The 22657-nt window shown below is 39.8% G+C and overlaps 1 protein-coding gene and 1 pseudogene across 1 annotated transcript; both read right to left on the bottom strand.

Moving 5' to 3' along the window:
- Positions 1 to 1796: 1796 nt before the first annotated feature.
- LOC138887602 (uncharacterized) lies at positions 1797 to 4713 on the bottom strand. The gene is made up of 5 exons (XM_070169367.1): positions 4422 to 4713; positions 3557 to 3660; positions 3387 to 3469; positions 2968 to 3141; positions 1797 to 2019 (listed from the first exon to the last, which is right to left on the bottom strand). Exons 1-5 carry the CDS (start codon positions 4711 to 4713, stop codon positions 1797 to 1799), a joined length of 876 nt encoding a protein of 291 aa, XP_070025468.1.
- Positions 4714 to 9763: 5050 nt separating this feature from the next.
- On the bottom strand, positions 9764 to 17195 carry LOC104214305 (uncharacterized; annotated as a pseudogene).
- Between the last annotated feature and the right edge of the window lie 5462 nt (positions 17196 to 22657).

Below are 22657 nucleotides of genomic sequence, written 5' to 3'. Positions count from 1 at the left end.
ATCCTCAATATATGCTAGGGATCTCTTGGTATCCTGAGGATCTCTTGGTATCCTCAAGATACGTGCTAGGGATCTCTCGATATCCCGAGGATCTCTTGGTATCCTCAATATAAGTGCTAGGGATCTCTAGGTATCCCGCATCTCAGCTTAAATCATAAATACATGCAGTGGATCTGTCGGGAAGCCGTCCCGTAGTCCCAAAGTAAAACATGCAGCAACAAAATAAGGAATAATCAATTAAGCTCAATTTCGTACCAAGTAAAACAGGTAATTCTAACCTAACATGCTTCACATAATGCAATTAAGGTAGTTTAAGCAAATAAGCAATTAAGTCAATTAAACATACTTTTCAAAGCTAACAACAGGGTTAAATTTCAAGTAACTGATTCTACAAAACTATTCTAAGCTAATACGCGAAATTAGGTAAAATGACCAAAACACTCCTCAGACCCACGTTTCAGAATCAGGTAAAATATATATTTTTCGAATTCTCATACTCTCACGAGTTCATGCATACCAAAATTATCCAAATCCAAGGTCAAATTCCCAATCAATCGAATTCTAGATCTAACAACTTTCTTTGAATTTTTTCCCAAATTATCATCTCCAATCCAAAATTAAATGATAAAACTAACTATAGATTGATGGAATATAACTAGAAAAGGGTTAAAGAATTGTTACCCTATGATTTCCTCTTCAATTTCCTCCCAAAATCACCCTCTCCCGAGCTCCAATTTGATTTTTCCAAGTTTTGAACCAAACCTTCGAAATTTCATATTTCTGACCAGTGATTACCGATCCGCGATCAAGAGAGCGCACCTACGGAAGAATGCATCGCACGTGCAAAAATTTATTTAATGGGCTGGTCCGCATCTGCGGTCGCCTGGCCGCATTTGCGAAAACCGAGTCGCACCTACGGATCCTGGAGCTTTGGGCCAAACCCGCTTCTGCGGCCACATAGCCACTTATGCGGCACTGCACCTGCGGTGCTACACATGCAAGTGCGGTTATGAAAGGTTCAGCAAATTCCAATTCTTCGTAAGTCCAATTCCACTTCCGTTAAGCCTCTATACTCACCCGAGGCCCCCGAGACCTCAACCAAATATACCAACTAGTCATATACCACCATCCAAACTTATACAAATCTTCCAAACACCTCAAACAACATCGAATCAACCAATTAGCATTGGATTAAAGCCTAAGAACTTCAAAACTCTCAAAATATGCTTTTGATAAAAAAAAACTCTATCAAACCTCGTCCAAATGACCTGAAATTTTGCACACACGTCACATTCAACATTACGGAGCTAATCCAACCTCCGGAATTCCATTCCAACCCCTGGATAAAAATCTCACTATTGAATCGGAAACTTCAGAATTTGACTTTTCGACATTTCAAGCCTAAATTAGCTACGGACCTTCAATACACAATCCGAACACGCCCCTAAGCCCAAAATCACCCAACGGAGCTAACAGAATCATCAGAATTCCATTCCGAGTCCGTCTTCACAATGTTCCGACTACAGTCAAATTGCCAACACTTAAGCTCTCATTTAGGGACTAAGTGTCCCGAAACTCTCCGAAACTCAAAACTGAACATCCCGAAAAATCAAAATATTAGAAATAAACATGGGGAAAACAATTAATAGGTAATCAGGGTGTAAATTCTTAAGACGACCTCCAGGTCGTCACATCCTCTTACACTTAAACATTCGTTCATCTTTGAACGAGCATAGAGACATACCTGATGTAGTGAAAAGATGAGGGTAACAGCTATGCACATCATGCTCGGTCTCCTAGGTTGCCTCCTCAACTGGTTGACCCGACCACTGAACCTTCACTAATGCAATGTTCTTTGACCTAAGCTTTCTCACCTGCCTGTCCAATATTGCCACTGGTTCCTCAACATAAGATTGATCCTTGTCCAATTTGACTGAACTGAAATCCAACACGTGTGAGGGATCACTGTGATACCTCCGGAGCAACGTAACATGAAATACCAGATGAACTCCTGCCAGGCTGGGAGGTAAGGTATGCTCATAACCTTAATATCTCAAAGGGCCAATAAACCTCGGACTCAACTTCCCCTTCTTCTCAAATCTCATAATACCCTTCATAGGTGAAACCCAAAGCAGGACCCTCTCTCTAACCATGTAGGAAATATCATAAACCTTTCGGTCCACGTAACTCTTCTATCTGGACTGGGCTGTACGAAGTCTATCCTGAATCACCTTAACCTTCTCCAAAGCATCCTGAACCAAGTCTGTTCCCAATAATCTGGCCTCACCCGGCTCAAACCAACCTACCGGGGATCTACACTACCTTTCATATAAAGCCTCATACGGTGCCATCTGAATGCTGGACTGATAGCTGTTATTGTAGGCAAACTCCACCAATGGCAAGAACTAATCCCAAGACCCTCCAATCTCAATGACACACGCACGGAGCATACCCTCAAGAATCTGAATAGTGAGCTCAAAACTGTCCATCCGTCTGAGGTTGAAATGATGCACTCAACTACACCCGAGTACCCAACTCATGTTGAACGGCCCTCCAGAACCGTGATGTAACTGAGTACCTCTATCTGAAATGATGGAAACTGGAATACCAAGCAGACGAACAATCTCCCGGATATAAATCTCCACCAATCGCTCCGAAGAATAGGTAGTACACACAGGAATGAGGTGTACGGACTTGGTCAGCCAATCCACAATCACCCAAATGGCATCAAACTTCCTCAAAGTCCGTGGGAGCCCAACTACGAAATTCATGGTGATCAGTTCCCACTTCCACTCCATAATATCTATCTGCTGAAGCAACCCACCCGGTCTCTAGTGCTCACACTTCATCTGCTGACAGTTGAGGCACTGAGCGACAAATCCAACTATATCTTTCTTCAACCGCCTCCACCAGTAGTGCTGCCTCAAATCCTGATACATCTTCACGGCACCCGGATGAATGGAATACCGCGAACTATGGGCCTCCTCTAGAATCAACTCCCGAAGCCCATAAACATTGGGTACATAAATCTGACCCTGCATCCTCAATACCCTGTCATTACCAATGGTCACATTTTTGGCATCACCATGCTGAACCTTGTCCTTGAGGACAAGCAAATGGGGATCATCATAATGATGCTCCCTGATACGATCAAATAAGGAAGACCGAGAAACCACGCAAGCTAGAACACGACTAGGCTTCGAAAGATCCAATCTCACAAACTGGCTGGTAAGGCCTGAATATCCATCGCCATAGGCCTCTCCGATGCTAGTAAATAAGCCAAACTCCCCAAACTCTCTGCCCGGCGACTTAAGGCATCGGTTACCACATTAGCCTTGCCCGGGTGATACAAAATAGTGATATCATAGTCCTTCAACAACTCTAACCATCTCCTCTGGCGCAAATTTAAATCCTTTTGCTTGAACAGGTGTTGTAAGCTCCGATGATCAGTATAAATCTCACAAGGAACCTGGTACAAATAATGACACCAAATCTTCATGGTGTGAACCATGGCAGCTAACTCTAGATCATAGATGGGGTAATTCTTCTTATGTACCTTCAATTTTCTAGATACGTAGGCACTCATCCTACCGTCCTGCACCAACACCACTCCAAGGCCAGTCCTCGAGGCATCACAATAGACCGTGTAAGACCCCGAACCTGTAGGCAGTATCAAAATTGGGGTTGTAGTCAAACTCTCTTGAGCTTCTAAAAGCTCGCCTCACACTCTTCCGTCCATTGGAATGAAGCACCCTTCTATGTCAGTCTGGTCATAGAGGCTACAATTGATGAAAACACCTCAACAAAACAACGGTAGTAACCCGCCAAGCCAAGAAAACTGCAGATCTCTATAGCTGAGGATGGTTTGGGTCAACTCTGCACGACCTCTACTTTCTTCGGATACACCTAAATACCCTCACTCGACACCACGTGGCCTAAGAATGCCACGGAAACAACCAAAACTCACATTTCGAGAACTTAGCATATAACTTCTTTTCTCTCAAGGTCTGAAGCACTGACCTCATGTGCTGTCATGATCTTCCTGACTCCGGGAATATACCAGAATGTCATCAATAAAGACAATGACGAATGAGTTAAGATACAGTCGGAAAACATTGTGCATCAAATGCATAAAGGCTGTTGGGGCATTGGCAGCCCAAATGACATAACAAGGAACTCGTAATGACCATACCGAGTCCTGAAAGAAGTCTTCGAGACATCTGGCTCTCAAATCTTCAACTGATGGTAACCTAAGCGCAAGTCAATCTTAGAAAATACTCGTGCGCCCTGAAGCTGGTCAAACAGATCATCAATACGAGGCAAAGTATAACGGTTCTTCACTGTAACCTTGTTCAACTGGCGATAATCAATACACATACACTTAGAACCATCCTTTTTCTTCAAAAACAAGACAGGAGCACCCCAATGTGATACACTAGGCTGAATAAAACCCTTATCAAGAAATTCCTGTAACTGATCCTTCAACTTCTTCATATCAGGAGAAGCTATACGAAATGGGGGAATAGAAATGGGATGAGTGACCGGCAACAGATCAATACCAAAATCAATATCTCTATCAGGTGGCATGCCCAGAAGATCTGCTGGAAACACATCGGGAAAGTCCAGTACTACTGGGACGGAATCAACTGAAGGGGTACCAATACTGACATCTCTCACATAAGCTAAATACGTGTCATGCCCCTTCTCAATCATTCATTGAGCCTTAAAGAAAAAGAAATAACTCTACTAGGAGTGTGATCTAAAGTACCCCTCCACTCGACATACGGTACACCTGGCATAGCCAGTGTCACGGTTTTGGCATTACAATCAAGAATAGCATAATGGCGAGACAACCAGTCCATGCCTAAGATAATATCAAAATCTACCATGCTAAGCAACAATAAATCAGCTCTGGTCTCAAAACTACTAAGAGCAACCAAACACGACCGATAAATGCAGTCCACAACAAGAGAAACTCCCACAAGAGTAGAAACATAAACAGGGGACCCAAAGGATCCCGAGGTACACCCAAATACAGAGCAAAATAAGAAGACACATAAGAGTAAGTGGTGCCTAGATCTAATAAAACCGATGCATCTCTGTGAAAAACCAGTATAATACCTGTGATAACAAAATCGGAGGCAACAACCTCGGTACGGGCAGTAAGGACATAGTATCGGGCCTGGACTCTCCCTCTAGAGCGACCTCTACCTCCCCGACCTCCACCTCTGGTTGGCTGAGTAGGCGGTGTAGCAACTGGAGCTGTAACCATAGCCTGAGAACTCTACGGGGCGCGCTGTGACTGAAAAGTCTGTAGAGGCGCACTCCTCCCAAGTCTAGGGCAATCCCTCACCACATGGTGTGTGTCCCCACACTCAAAACAAGCTCTGGTAGGACGTGGCGGCTATGACTGTCTTGGGCTATGTCTGCTAGACTGACCTCAGAAAGCACCCTGCGCAGGAGGCGCGCTAGATACCGGAGGTGCATAATAAGGCTCCTAAGGTGTAGGAAGAGCTGGAATACCACTGGCTGCTGGAAGAGCTAAATGAATAGGGCGAATCATATAACCCCTACCATGATGACCTGCAGCTGGGGCATGGGCACCAGAATAATGGCCCGACTCTCGAGACCTCTTGGCCTCTCTCTCCCTAGTATGCATAACCTCATTCCTTCTAGCAATGCTCCCCACCTGCTGATAAGCAATATCCATCTCCAACTCAAGAGCCATGCTAGACCTGATGCTGGGAATAAGGCCCTCAATAAAATGGCAAACCCTGTCACGACCATTAGAAACCAAGGCTGGTGCATGTCTAGCCAAACTAGAGTAACAGACAACATACTCTGAGACAGTCATAGCACCCTAGCGCAAATGCTCAAACTCTATGTGCCATTCGTCCCTGAGGCTCTGACGAACATACTCTCTCAAGAACAGATCTGAAAACTAGGTCCAAGTCAGTGAAGCAGCCTCATCCAGACTGTCTAACTCATGGGTACGCCACCACTCATAGGTGGCTCCTCGAAGCTGGAAAGTAGTATGGGAAACCCTGCTCGATCCTGATATACTCATGGTACGAAGAATGCGGTAACACTCATCTAGAAATCCTAGAGTATCATCCGATACTAGACCACTGAATACAGGAGGATTTTACTTCTTGATCCTCTCAAGCGTCAGCTGCTCATCCTCGAAAAATGCTGCCCTGTCCTCGGGCTGATCTCGGGCTGCAAGCGATATAGGAATAATCTCGGGAACCTTCTCAACATGTACTTGCTACTCAGAAGTATGGGCAGCGGGAGTCTGTGCTCCTCCCCCGGCCTGAGATGTAGCTGCAGCAAGGGGAAGCAACCCTGCCTGAGCCAAAACGGTGTACATTCTCATGAACTGTGCCATAGTCTCTTAAAGTGCTGGAGTAGTAGTAGCAGTAGGCGTATCAGGTGCCTAGACTCCGGCTGGAGCTGCTGGTGGTACCTAGGTGGCAGCTCGTGCAGGTGCTCTAGCTGGACAACTTGCGCGTCCTCGGCCTCTACCCTGGCCCAGGCCTCTGATGGTTGCAGTAGGGGGTGCAGGTGCCTGATCATCTCGAGTAGTGCGTGTCCTCACCATCTAGGAGAAAATAGACGACAGAAGTTTAGAATTGTGATGTCAAAATCATGCACGACAAGCAAATAAAATGAAGTGGAATTTTCCTAACAGTTACATAGCCTCTCGTAGATAAGTACAAACGTCTACGTACCGATCAGCGAGACTCTAATAAACCAGTTTGTGATTCATGACTCCTATGAACCTAGAGCTCTGATACCAACTTGTCACGACCCTGGTTCGCCCTCCGTGAACCATTGTGACGGCACCTAGTCTCTACGACTAGGTAAGCCTAACAATGCGTAAAAATAAACCAATTTATGGAAGAAATAAATTAAAAACAAAGCAGTGAAATAAAACAGTAATTTTAAAGTGCCGTTTGGCATACACAACAATAACTCTCGAAAGCTAAACACATTTCCCAAAACCCGGAATCTCATGATCACAAGCCTTTGAAAGTCTACAACGTCTTACTCCAGAATATCTAACAAGCATACCAAGTACGGAAGGGCTAATACAAAAGGGAGAGTAGCAAAGGGTCTCTTCGGTCTGCGGACACGACAGATATACCTCGGAGTCTCTACGAACGTCTCGTCTCAAGCGTGGAAAGTCTCCGTGGAGGTACCTGGATCAGCACATAAAAAAATATGCATAAAAAGGGTATGAGTACACCACAACGGTACGCAGTAAGTGCCAAGCCTAATCTCGGTCGGGTAGTGACGAGAAAGGTCAGGGCCCTACTGAGATTAAATAAAAATATACGGTTTGACAGTATAAGATAAAGTAGTAAAGTTGAAGATAATGATAAGAATTAAAACAGGATAATAAGATAACTGCGACTGAAACCGAGGCAAAACAATCACAAGGAATACCACTCTTCACAAAGCAACTAATCGGGGATCTCTAAGTATCCCGAGGATCTCTTAGTACCCTCAATATATGCTAGGGATCTATTGGTATCCTTAATATATGTGCTAGGGATCTCTCGGTATCCTGAGGATCTCTTGGTATCCTCAATATATGTGCTAGGGATCTCTTGGTATCTCGCACCTCAGCTCAAATCATAAATACGTGCAGGGGATCTCCCGGGATGCCGTCCCATAGTCCCAAAGTAAAACACATAGCAACAACACATGGAATACTCAATTAAGCTCAATTTCGTACCAAGTAAAACATGTAATTCTAACATAACATGCTTGACATAATGCAATTAAGGCAGTTTAAATAAATAAGCAATTAAGTCAATTAAACATGCTTTTCTAAGCTAACAACATGCTTAAATTTCAAGTAGAGTAAGTAGAAAAGGAAAAACACGATTAAAGCTACTTTAGTGAATCAGCACAAGTATGCACTCGTCACCTCATGTACAAGGTATTTCAATTTCCACAATACCAAATCCTAAGGGGAATGTCCCTCACACAAGGTTAGGTAAGTTACTTACCTCGAACCAGTTCAAATCAATCTGAAATCACGCTTTTGCCACGAGTACTCGATTCCAAATGGCCCAAATCTATTCAGTTCAATTTCATAATGTAAATAATACTTCAAGTAACTGATTCTACAAAGAAATTCTAAGCAAATACGCGAAATTAGGTTAAATGACCAAAATGCCCCTCGGTCCCAAGTCTCAAAATCGGGTAAAATTTATATTTTCCGAATTCTCATACTCTCATGAGTTCATGCATACCAAAATTATCCAAATCCAAGGTCAAATTCCCAATCAAAATTCGAATTCTAGGTCTAAGAACTTTCTTCAAATGTTTTCCCAAATTTTCATCTCTAATCCGAAATTAATTGATAAAACTAACTATAGATTGATGGAATATAACTAGAAAGGGTTAAAGAATTTTTACCCTATAATTTTCTCTTCAATTTCCTCCCAAAATCGCCCTCTCCCGAGCTCCAATTTGATTTTTCCATGTTTTGAACCAAACCCTCGAAATTTCATATTTCTGCCCAGCGATTACCGCATCTGCGGTCAAGGGAGCGCACCTGCAGTCCCACACCTGCGGAAGAATGCATCGCACATGCAAAAATTTATTTAACGGGCTGGTCCGCATCTGTGTTCGCCAGGCCGCATCTGCGTTCGCCTGGCCGCATCTACGGCACCGCATTTGCGAAAACCCAGTCGTACCTGCGGATCCTGGAGCTTTGGGCCAAACCTGCTTCTGCGGCCACATAGCTGCTTCTGCGGCGCCGCACCTGCGGTCCCACACACAGAGGTGCGGTTATGACAGGTTTAGCAAATTCCAATTCTTCCTAAGTCCAATTCCACTTTCGTTAAGCATCCGAAACTCATCCGAGGCCTCCAGGACCTCAACCAAATATACCATCCAGTCCTATACCACCATCCAAATTTATACAAATCTTCCAAATACCTCAAACAACTTCGAATCAACCAATTAGCATCGGATTCAAGCCTAAGAGCTTCAAAAACTCTCAAAATACACTTTCGATCAAAAAGTCTATCAAACCTCGTCGGAAAGACCTAAATTTCTGACCCTCGAATCAAATTCTCACTATCGAACCGGAAACTTCAAAATTTAACTTTTCGGCATTTCAAGCCTAAATTAGCTACGGACCTTCAATACACAATCCTAACACGCCCCTAAGCCCGAAATCACCCAACGGAGCTAACAGAACCATCGGAATTTCATTCCAAGGCCGTCTTCATACTGTTCCGACTACGGTCAAATTTCCTACACTTAAGCTCTCATTTAGGGACTAAGTGTCCCAAAACTCTCCGAAACTCAAAGCCGAACATCCTAGCAAATCAAAATAGCAGAAATAAACATGGAAAAGCAGTTAATAGGGGATCGAGGCGTAAATTCTTAAGACAACCGGCCGGGTCATCACACAGTTTATCGCAATGTTATTTTATATGTTTATTTTTGTTACAAAAAATATCCGTCGTAATCTGTCGCAATATTTTTCTCTTTTAGATCTTCTTTATTTAACATTTTAAATTTTCTCTGCTCATGCACTTTGCATATAAATTATTAGACATCCTTAATAATAACTAAAATTCATATAAATTAACATACTTCAAGGTCCAAAATGCATATAGCTAATACAATTAAGTTCGAATTATCCCTAACACCAACAATAAAGTTCAAACCAAAAAGGTGCGAATTACCCCTAATACCAACAATAAAGTTCAAACCAAAAAGCTTCCAAATATGAGGCTTAAGGGTTAAGGTCATCATCTGAAACCGATGGATGATCCCCATGAAAAGTAGCAGTAGTAGGAGCATGAACTGTTTGTACCACATTTGATGGGTGGTCAGTGGAAGTCAGTGAGGGTGACGAAATCATTTCACGTACCCGCTCAGTCAATACTGGAAGCATATGATGAGTTAGCATAGGAACTATGTGCCGTGTTAGTGCAAGAATCAAATGCATCACTAACTCATCCAGGTTCAATGCTAATTGAGCATTCGAAGGTGGTATTGATGATGAAGCATCTGATCCGGAAGGGCCACGAAGATTCGGTCCATAGTAGCATTTTGCTTGAGATCCAAGACCATATACTCTTCTCTTTTTTTCCCTCCCGCGGCTTCGTAATATGCTTTACATTGATCAATATCAGATTGAGTTTGTGTTTGTTCCTGTAATATTTCCTGATACCTTTCCTGTAAAATAAAATAGTCAAGAATGTTGAGCAATTAATTAACCAACAGAGAGGATACTTTTCATACTCTTTTACATTGTAGTAAATAAGATTATAAAATATTGGACTTACATGCATGATTCGAGCTTTCTCATCAAGAAAAGATTTTTCATCATGCCCATGTATATGGACGTACAAATGTAACTCAGGTGGTGTTGGGTCTCGACCCTTTTTAACAGCCTATACAAAAAAATATTTATTTTTATAAGGATGAAAATATTACTATAGTAGAAGATGACATGATCCCGGAAGAAATTTAAAGCAAACGAACTTGAACCAAATAATTCACAACGATAATAAAAGAGAAAAGTACGAAAAATTTGCATGAAATAAACAAAGCACACAAGAAAGTAGAATTAAAATCAATATGGAAAATCTAGCGATTCTTCAAAGATTATTGCACCAGAATGACATTGAGAAAGAAAATGTTCTAACTTCTAATCTTTCTGAACTTGTAACTTTTAATCTTTCTGAACTTCTAATCTACTTAAATTATCCATCCAGCTACAATTATTAGCGCACACAAATAGCTGAAACGTTTTCCTTCAATTTGGTTAAAAAAGATCAAATTAGATGAAGAAATCTAAAAGCACCTAATTTTCAAAGGTTAAACGAGATCGGCTTACCTATAAGACATAAGTATCTACACGTTGTGAGGGATAACATATAGATACTGTGCTGACAGAGATTCAATTCTGTTTGATTCAATAAGCTATTAATTCTAGTTTAGTGTCACCAATTTCAGTCGAAAAGAATTACACTTATAAATACAATACAAGGGTTAAGGCTGCTAATACTATTATGACGAGGAAGAGTCAAACCCGAAAATAAAGAAGATAAAGAACACTAAATTTTAACGTGGAAAACCCTTCAAATCGAAGGTAAAAATCAAAGAGTCACAAAGATCCAAAAAGCTCCAGTATAACAATAAGAGGGTTACAAAAGTTCTCCAAATTGGCTACACAACAAGTGCTAAACACGGAGCAACAATAGCAACAACTAATCAATTGAAGAAAGAGTATAATCCACAAAATGAAGCTTCTATTCGAGGCTCAAAATCAGATGGTACGAGCCACCAAATCCGATCTCCGCTATTCAAATCCAAGACCATAATGTTACAAACACTCAGTCACAATTTCGCCTCGATCCAACGGTTAACGAATTAGAAGACGTGATTTGAATGTTGGCTGATCGGAATAAAAATCTGCAGCAAAACAAATATTTTTCTTCTCTCTTCTCTCTTGGCGAAAGCTCTCTCAAAAACCACTCTTATGTGCTTAAGTCTTTCAAATACTTGTATCAATGAGTATAGAATAATTCTCAAAGGTTGTCCTATTTGTAGATCATGAGTGGTGCTTTCTCTTAAAGCCAAAACCCACTCAAAATAGGAATAAACCGAATCCAATTCCAAATATGAATGGAAACCAAAAGAGAATAAGATTAGGCCATTGGGCCTTTGGCTAGACAACATGGGCATGAGCCCCAAAAACTCCCCCTTCAGCCAAGGGGCCAAATGTGTCTTTAAGTAGAGGAACTATTGACAGGCTTCATGCCTGCCAATTTTCTACAAAATTCATGTTTATCTGAAACCACCGTCTTTGTCAGCATATCAGAAGGATTTTCATCAGTGTGTATCTTCTCAACCTCAAATAATTTCTCTTCCACGGCCATTCTTATCCAATGATACTTTCTATTTATATGTTTGGTCTTACAATGAAAAGTGGAGTGCTTGGTGACACAGATAGCACTCTGATTATCACAAAATAAGATGTACCTTGGCTGCTCAAAGCCAAGATCATTAATAAACTCCTTCATCCATAATAGTTCTTTGGCACCTTCTGTGACAACAATATATTCAACTTCTGTGGTCGATAGAGCTATGCACTTCTATAGTCTAGATTGCCAAGAAACAGCTCCCCCTTCAAAAGTGATCAAATAACCGGAAGTGGATCTTGAATTATTAAGATTGCCTCCTAAATCAGAATCTGTGTAACAAATATGTTCAGGCTTCCCATTGCCAAAGCACAGCTTCAAATCTGCAGTACCTTTCAAATACCTTAATACCCATTTTACTGCATCCCAATGTTCTTTTCCAAGATTAGAAAGGAATCTACTAACAGTACCAACGGCATGTGCAATATCTGGTGTAGTGCAAACCATAGCATACATCAAGCTATCAACGACAGAAGAGTAAGGAATACGAAACATCTCCTTTTTCTCTTCATCAGCAGATGGACTTTGACTAATACTCAATTTGAAGTGTTTAGAAAGAGGAGTACTAATCACTTTTGCATCTGTCATATTGAACCTCTTGAGTACCTTCTAAATGTATTGCTTTTGGGACAGAAATAACTCCTTTCTATCTCTGTGTCGGTGGATTTGAATGCCCAAGATTTTCTTTGCTGGCCCCAACCAAATCCCACTTCTGTCAAGGGCTTAATTTATGTAGTGTCCCATCAGCTTCATTTATAAAGTGTTGGGCCCATGCCCATGTTGTCCAGCCAAAGGCCTAATGGCCTAATCCTATTCTCTTTTGGTTTCCATTCCTATTTGGAATTGGATTCGGTTTATTCCTATTTTGAGCGGGTTTTGGCTTTAAGAGAAAGCACCACTCATGATCTATAAATAGGACAACCTTGGATAATTATTCTATGTTCATTGATACAAGTCTTTGAAATACTTACGCACATAAGAGTCGTTTTTGAGAGAGCTTTCGCCAAGAGAGAAGAGAGAAGAAAAATATTTGTTTTGCTGCAGATTTTTATTCCAACCAACCAACATTCAAATCACGTTTTCCAATTCGTTAACTGTTTGATCGGGCTGAAATTTTGACTAAGTGTTCATAACATCTGGATCTTGGATTTGAACGGTAAAGATTAGATTTGGTGCTGGTAGCATCTGATTTCGAGTCTCGAACAACAGCTTCATTTTGTGGATTATACTCTTTCTTCAATTGATTAGTTGTTACTCTTGTTGCTATTGTTGCTCCGTGTTTGGCACTTGTTGTGTAGCCAATTTGGAGAACTTTTGTAACCCTTTGTTATAGTGGAGCCTTTTGGATCTTTGTGATCATGTGATTTTTACCTTCGATTTGAAGAGTTTTCCACGTTAAAATTTGGTGTTCTTTATTTTCAGGTTTATCTCTTCCTCGTCATAACAAGTGGTATCAGAGCGAGGTTCAAGACGGGTTCATCTTGGCGGGTTCAGTTATAGCCACAACATATTTGACGATAATTGTGATTTTTTTCTGAGAAATTTGACCCGTGTGCTATGCACGTTGAGACAAACTTTGTGGTGGAGATTTGGAGATGCGACCTATTGAAGGCTATGTGAAGAAGGTGGTTTAAGTGTATTTTGTTAGAAAATTTCTGCCATGGGGGAGAATTGTAAGGCTTTTGCCATAATTTTATTACCATATTTGGTTTTCCTATTTGTTGAAGGAAAGGGCAATATGATTACCTTAATTGAGTTTTCTTTTTTGTAGAAAAAAATTATAATTCTCCTATACTTGGTTAGTCTTTTTCTTGTAGGAAAATGTTGGACTTCTATAAATTGGGATCCTTCCTTTTCATTCAGTAGCATCCACAATGTAGCCATATGGGGTTTGAGAGTCGTATTTAGGGGGATAACTTTACGGGACAAGTGTTAGTGTGTCACTTGTGTTTGCCTCTTCGTGAGGTTGTTCTCTCGGTATTTTGTACTCTTTTTTTATTATAATGGATTGCTCAACTCCGTTGTGGATATAGGCCAGTTGACTAAACCACGTTAAATGTTTGTGTCTCTTTTGATATATTTCTCTTGTTGTATGATTTATCGTCGTTCAAGGTTTGCTTTGCTAGATTCCACATGATACCTGATTTTTTTTTCGGTCCTAACAAATACAGGGCTGAAACCATCATCAACAACTTAGGACTGAAACCATCATCAACAGTTCAGGACTGAAACCATCGTCAACAGCTCAAAATGTTGTGACAGTATTTGATGTATTTCCTTCAGGTGTTAAGGCTTCCAATACAGGGGCAAAACAAGTGCAAGGGGTGGCTGAAAGTAAGCAGTTGACAACTGCACAAAACACTCTTGTATGCGATGCTGAGGACCAGACGTTTGCAAGTAAAAAGACTGGAAAAAAATTCATATCCCTGGAGGCAAAAACTGGTGGTACAATTGATGATGGAAAGGTCAATAATTCAAATACAAAGGAGGGAAACTGGAACGTAGTGTCATCTAGAAAATCACCTACTAAGCAGGTGGTATCGCCAAGGCAACAAAATTCAGGTGTTCGACCAAATATCTCCACCACTGCATCGATCTCAAATACTTTTGAAGCACTAGCAGTTGTGGACGAAGGTATACTCGATTCAACAACCCCAAAAGATGACATGATGAACAAGCAAATTGTTCACTGCTCTACCAGTGAAAAAGGTGATCAAGACAGTGATAAATTGGCTCAAAATTTGGTACAGATGTAACTTCTAATCTTCTGCATTTCCATTACAAAGATGTAGCTTTCTTCTTTATGAAGTAACACAGGTCTAACAGATGTGAGAGCACAAGCAAGAAGGGGATCTGTTTGAGGAAGAATGAGTGCAGAATCTCTAAGAAAGGACATCCAAACACATTACATGAGATGTTCTTACAAGATTGCAAGACTATAGGACATGGTTCTAACAATCGGACAACTAATCCAGCTAAACATGTTAAGTTTATTACATTAAACATTCCCATTAAGTATAGTTGACAATATTATAAAATGAAAGAGCGTCATACAAATGTTACAACATACACGAGGTTTCTCAAATTGAATTACCGATAACATGAAGCACCTACATTCTGATTCTGTTGCACTCCTACTTCCATTTCATTTAGTTAATACCTATCTAGTCTACAGTGCATCTACAATGACTACAGGTACATACTAAACATGCAGAAAGCATTAAGTACCTTCTTCACTTGGTTTTGTCTTCCAAACAGCTTGTCTCTGTGAATACTTAATCAGAAGTTTTCCTTACAATCTTTAGCCGCATTTATTATAGCCTGGCCGGGGAGCTAACTATTGTTTTGTAGAATACATTTTCTCAGCAACAAATGAAATTACATACGTTTAAGTAACTAATCAATCAATCGTAACGCCAAGGAGGGGAAACTAAGGTTACTATAAGCAATTCTTAACACCAACAAGAAGAAATTTTAAGTTCAGAGTTGCAATAAAGCTAAGGTTGCGATATACTTACAAGTCTCTTGCGATACTCCCCAGTGGAGACAGAGCCGCCTGTGTGAGTCCCGGTGGAGACTCCACTCCTACCGCAACGACGATTCTTTGCATTTATTTCTGACTTTTCAACACACTTGGGATCTTTCCAAAGTTGTTCCCAACTATCCCACACTTCTTCTGGAACACCTCTTGGCCTAAGTTTTTTAGTTTCCATTTTGAAAATGAAATCTTTGTACGTTATTGATGCCTTATTCTCCCATTGGCTCCTCACTGCACTATCAATGGAAGAATCCCAATAGAATTTCTTCCGAAATAATTTTATAAAGTAATAACATTAATATCTTATTTATAATAGTTAATACACTTCCTAAATTCATTATATAATGAGAAGTTATACCTTGAATTCTCCCCAATAAAAGTTTTTTTATCTCGTCAAAGACACTTTTCCAATTGATTCCATTCGGATCAAGTTCATGCTTGAAAGATTTAAATATATACTTCGAGCATAATCCACTAGGTTCTAACCTGAAAAAATTTGAAGACAATAGTTGAAGGGGTATCATAAATCAAAATTTCTAAATAAAAAATAATAGTAAAAACACGGACTAACCCTGTAGGAGCAAGAGTAACAAGTGTCCGCTGCCCGCGTCTACTGGTGCACCCACCTTCGTCAATTGTGTTGCTTTGAGTAGATATGCCCTCACCTATTGGGTTACTTTGATAAGGTGTATCAGGAGATGATTAAGAATGGATAGTTGGGGTACTACCATGACCTGATGTTTGGACGGGTGTCGTACTGCTAGGAGCTAAAGTTTGTACTTGGTTTATGTGATTTTACCCACCTAAAGAACTCGTACCACCTTATTGAGGACTAATTATGGGAATGCGAACAGAAGGCATATTTGCACGAATAGCAGAATTAACCCTACCCCTAACTGAGGACTTGCCTCCACGAGCTATGCTATCTCTGCCTCTCCCTCAAGTTATATCTATAAAAAAATTACATGTAAGCAAACTAGAGTCATAAATTGGCATAAGTCAAGAATTAAGTCCCTGCAAATAGAAAACATTGGTATAAGCTAAGAATTGGGCCAAAATTACTGCTAGAATTTTCAATTTTGTAGTAAGCGATAAATTTAGGGAAATGAGTGAGAAGTTAGACATCAAAGAAAAACAATAAATATAGATATATTCTTGCAGATAACATTCAACGTAGATTACAACAAAAACAACACATAGCATTGAAATTAGATTACAACAAACAAAATAAAGTAAGGTACATCAACATATTTTTAATTAACATACTAGTCACCGTCTACGAAATCTTCCTCTTCTTCTTCCTCTTCTTCTTCTTCTTCATCATCATCATGATGATCTAGCAATAATTCATCATCAACGTGCCCATCCATTTCAATTAAATCCTCATTTGGACCATGTAAGAGTATATTTTCATCAACGACAATGTTCATATCTATCACATGATCTTCAACTTGGAAGGGGAGATTCGCATCTGAAATTGCTATCACTTCCTCATCAGGTAATTCAACAACATGCCGAGGTTTAACTTTCAATGCAACTAACCAATCCTCCTTGTCCTTTCTCTTGCTAGGATAAGGAACATAACACACTTGAATTGCTTGCATCGCAAGAATAAAAGGTTCATATTTTTTATATCGACGACAATGGTTAACATCCACCAATTTGTATTGATTATGCTTTTTAACACCAACATTCATCGTTGGGTCAAACCATTCACACTTGAATAATATAGTTTTCTTTAAAGGTTCTTCACGCTATTGTACTTGTATAATCTCTTGTATCTGACCATAGTAGTCACCAACATTTGGATCCGATATACAAACTCCACTCTTCATTATTGATCGTGCGCTACCACGACTTTCTGTGTGAAATTTATATCCATTAACAAAATAAACTGAATGACATATCGTGCTTATCAATGGTCCATGATCAAGGCTACAGAAGAATGCATTCTCAATATGGTTGCTTCAGACCTATTTAAAAAAGTGAGACTTAGTTAAATTTAACAAGTCAAATTATGTACATTATTGTATAAAAGTAAATTATTGTTGGAGGCTTACATATTTCTTGAACCATATAGAGAGATATATTTCGAGATTCTTATCTATTTGATCCTGAGATAGATTCGGATATTCTTCTTGTAAATGTTCCATGTACATACTTCATTGCAGCAAAAGAAGTTAAAATTAGTTCTTCTAATATATAAATATTTGTTATATTAAGCAAGTATAACTTTCAAATGTTACCTTACAAATGACTCAACCTTTTTACAATTTAGTAGAATGTAAGTTTGGGCAGCCTTGATTTCTTCCAAGTATAAACTCCTTTTTTTTTGCTTCTCCTGATAGTCGACATTGATGTGTAAATATTGATAAATTTCCTTTATGATCTTCCACACCACCACCATCATCATTCCGGTCCACATTATGATTATGTGCGACATGAGGTTCAAAATAATGAGAAAATAATTGTATTGACTCTGTCATCAAGTATGCTTCACAAATAGATCCCTCAACACTAGCTTTATTCCCAATCATTTTTTCAAAGTTCCAAGGTACCTAAATAGATAAATGAATTGACCATTAAATTAAAAAGTCATGTGTAGCATACTTGTCACTATTATGACATAGAAGTTTTAAATTTACCTCTCAATAGGATACATCCATCGATATTGTACAGGTCCAGCAATTCTTGCTTCAGGCAGGTGCATGGGCAAATGTTCCATTGAGTTAAAGAACCCCGGTGGAAATATATGTTCCAACTTACACAAGATCTATGGGATGTCTATTGCTAATCTCTCCATGTCAGCCACTCGTAGAGTGGTCGAAGTAAGATCTTTAAAAAATAAGGTCAATTCTGTAAGTGTCTACCATACATTACTAGGCATTAATCATTGCATGAACACGTGGCAATCATGACATTTCATGCCAAATAACCTAGACTTGTTTGTCTCTAGACATCGACCCAAATTTGAAACATACCCATCTGGAAACTTCAAACTTTTCACCCAATCGAATAAGATATCTATTGTAGATGCAGCTTTGGGATATTTTTCACTCGCATCTTTTGCTAACTGAGGTCTATCGCAATAGGTTAGCATATCCAGACGTGCTTTCAGATTGTCTTTGGTTTTGTCTTTAACATTATGAACTGTGTTAAATACATTATCAAAGACATTCTTTTCAATATTCATGACGTTAAGATTATGTCGAATCATGTTAGAACTCCAACAAGGAAAATCCCAAAAGATGCTTCGCTTTTTCCCTCCACAAAATTTAATATTCTCGAATTAACTACTTATGCATCTTCCTCTGTTACTTTCCTTAGCCCTAACTCACTATTTTGGTGCAAAATCTCCTCTCCCATTCTAAGTGTTGGTGATAGCCTTTTGACAGTCTGACCTTTAAGAAAGTTTTTACGATTTTTCCTAAATGGATGATGTTGGTCAAGGAATATTCTATAACTATCAAACCAAGTTGTTTTCTCACCATGACGTAATCTAAAAAATTGTGCTTCCTCCATACAATAAGGAATTGCTAACTTGCCAGCAGTACTCCATCCTGATAACATAGAATATCCTGGAAAGTCACTGATTATCCACATCAAAACTGCCCTTAATTGAAAGTTTTGCTTTTTTGAGATGTCAAATGCCTCCACACCTTCCTCCCATAACAAGGTCAATTCTTTATTAGAGGTTGTAGAAAAACATCAATTTTTTGTTTAGGATTAGTTGGCCCTGGAACAATGACAGTTAAGAATATGTATGCCTCTTTTATACACATCCTAGGAGGTAAGTTGTATGGAGTGACAATCACTGGCCACGAAGAGTATTTTCTTCTTGATTGAACAAATAGTTGGAAACCATCAGTACATAACCCCAACCTCACAATCCTTGGTTCAGCAGCAAAAAATGAATGAGTTTCATTGAAGTGCTTCCAAGCCTCAGAGTATGATGGATGACACATTACTCTCTCCTCTTGTATATGCTCATGGTGCCATCTCATGTTACCGGCTGTAGCATGAGATGCATATAATCTTCGCAATCTAGGAATCAAAGTAAAATAATACATCTTTTTATAAGGGACTAATTTCCTCTTATGATAACTAACGAGATGTTTAAACCTCTCTAAGATAGAAAACTTGAAAGATGTGAGGTCTTTATCGTCACCCCAATACAACATACATTCTCAATTACAACAATCAATCTTTTCAACCGGCAAACCCAAGCTACACACTAGCTTCTTGGTTTGATAATAACTTTCAAGCATTATGTTATCTTCAGGTAAAGCCTCTTTCAGCAATTGCATCATTTGGCCATATCCCCTCTGTGATAAAGTGTTCTCCAGTTTAATGCTTACCATCCTAGAAACTACTGCGAGTTGAGAGAGGGAAGAACCAGGATACAATTCTGTATCAACAGCCTTTAGCAAATCATAAAACCTTTGAGACTTAGGATTAGGCTCCTCGTCCATCGAAGGATTAGCCTCGTCCTCCATTGAAAGTTCAAAATGATGAGACGACTCAAATTCAATATTACTATAAGATTGCCAACTAGAACCCTAGCCAAATGTTGGTCCAGCTGCATCTAAGACCATTTGTCAGTATGAATTGTCATATCCTAATGAAGGTTGAATACCACCATGTAGATCACTGCTAGAAGACGTCACACTTGTCACATCTTTTTCCCCTTGATACTTCCAAATAGAATAGTTTTCAACAAATCCAAACTTAAAAAGGTGCAATCTAACTGTTTCAACATCCATGTATATAATGCTGTAGCATTTTTTACATGGACATCGAACATTCTCACCACTCATGCGATCAGCTGAGAACGTGCAAACAGGAGAAAACTATCTGTAACGACCCATCCAGTCATTTCATAAGTTACCGCTCCGTTTTCCCTATTTTTACTTCTTTATGTTCTATTCAGCTGTATTTTATCACATCGTGTTGGTTAGTTTGGTTTCTGATTGGTTTTGTAGAGAAATGAGACACTTAGTCTCTTAAGTTGGCCTTTTAGTTGGAATAGTCAAGCAGAAGTTGACTTGTGAGTAAACGATCTCAATAATTGGTTTTTATGGTTTTGATACTTCGTGAGGTGATTTGGGACTTAGGAGAATGATCGAAATGTATTTTGGAAGTCCGAAGTAGATTTAGGCTTGAATTGACAAAACTGGAATTTTTGCGTTTTCCAGTTGGTAGTGGAGATTTTTGATATAGGGATCGGAATGGAATATTAGAAATTGTAGTAGGTCTGCTGTGTCATTGGGGTTGTGTGTGCAAAAGTTTAGTTCATTCATACGAGGTTTGATAGACTTTTGATCGAAACCGGAATTTGGATGTTTTGGGAACCTTAGGCTTGAATCCGAGAGTAATTTGATGTTTTTATGTTGTTTTAAGCATTACAAAGGTTGGAACAAGTTTGAATGATGTTATGGGATATGTTAGAATATTTAGTTTAGGTTTTGAGGTCCTCAGGTGAGTTTCGGGTGGTTAACGGACCAATTCTTGGTTTTGGAGAGTTGTAGATTTTCTGGTTTTTGTTGTAGAGGAAATTGTTCTTCACGTACGCAAAGATTGTCCCGCGTGCGGAGAAGAGCTGGACCTAGAGGAGAAATTGTTCTTCGTGTTTGCGAGTCTAGGGTCGTGTTCGCGTAGGTTTGGATTCCAGTGAACCATGAACGCGTGAGAGGAGTCGCGTTCGCGTAGGGTAATTGGAGCAGCTAGGACCCCGGGAGTTTTGTGCTTCGTGTTCACGTAGGTAAGGTCGCGTTCGCGAAGGATTGGACGGTTGAAGCATCGCATTTGTGTGGAGTATGTCGCGTTCGCGAAGGAGGAATAATTGGTCAGTGGATTTTTGTGCTTCGTGAACGTGAGGCTTTGACCACGTTCGTGAAGAAGGAAATAAGACATGGGCAGAATGTTTAAATAGTTTCCTTCGCGATTTTTGGTCTATTTTCCACCGTTGTTGAGCGGTTTTGAAACTATTTGAGAGGGATTGAAAAGGGAATCGAAGAGAAACACTTGGAGGTAAGATTTTTAAACTTAATACTCGAATTTATGGTGATTTCTACCTAATTAGACATGAGATTAGTGGGATCTAAAGCCTAAAATTGGGGAATTAGGGCTTGAAATTGAAGACTTTGATTTAAGGATTTGAGGGGCCATTTGTTGTTGGATTTTAATGTATTTGGTATGTATGAACTCGTGAGAGTGTAAGAATTCTAGTTTTATAATATTTATCAAAATCCGAGATATGGGGTCGAGTTTGGCCAATTTTGGAATTTTTGATGTAATTTGATTACTTTCGCATGGGCGTCGTTCCCTTAGCATGTATTGATGTTATGATTATGATTTTGGATAGATTCTGTGCGACTTGAGGCCGAGTCGAGGGGCAAAGGTATCATGGGCTAGAGTTTGGACCGGAATAAGGTAAGTAAAGATTGTAAATGTTGTCTTAAGAGTATGAAACCCCGGATTTCACATTGTTGTGCTACTTTGAGGTGACACACATGCTAGATGACGAGCGTGAGGTCGTGCACCTTTGGGGAATGTGACTTGGTCTGTCCGGTACGACTGCTAAGTCGCGTATTTGATTGAAAACTGTTTGATATTATTTTGTTTTTGAAAGTATTACTACGTTTTGGGCTGAATGCCATATTTGGGCCTCGTGCCAACTTTTTTGGACCCTTAGAGGCTTTTTACTGCTATTCCTCACTGTTTTAACTTAATATCTGTAATCAGTCATGCTGTATTCTACTATTTTCATAACTCAACCGTATTTACTCCGTTTTTATATTTTTAAATGATATTTTGGGTTGAGCATCATGATTTAGTGTTGCCCGAGTGGCTTGAGAGATTTTTGACTAAGTGAGGCCGAGTGCCTGTGTTGTGAGGATATTATGGGATCGGGCAGCACGCGGCAACATGTTGTACTAATTTGTGATATATGAGAAGTCGAGGGCCTGATGTGTTAGGCCACGAGATGGCTTGTGATAGCGCTTAGGCTGTAGGAGCCCTTCCGGAGTCTGAACATGTCATGACCCGGATTTTCCATCCTTGGGAGTCGTGATGGAGCCTGCTAGTGAAAGCTAGGCAAGCCAGCCATTTGCATTATTTACTTTTTCCCCATTTTAATCCTTTAACAATTAAGAACTAA

Source organism: Nicotiana sylvestris, chromosome 3, assembly GCF_000393655.2.
Source record: "Nicotiana sylvestris chromosome 3, ASM39365v2, whole genome shotgun sequence".
NCBI lineage: Eukaryota > Viridiplantae > Streptophyta > Magnoliopsida > Solanales > Solanaceae > Nicotiana > Nicotiana sylvestris.
Note: the sequence above shows the minus strand (reverse complement) of the source record. Positions and strands in the feature narration are given on the sequence as shown.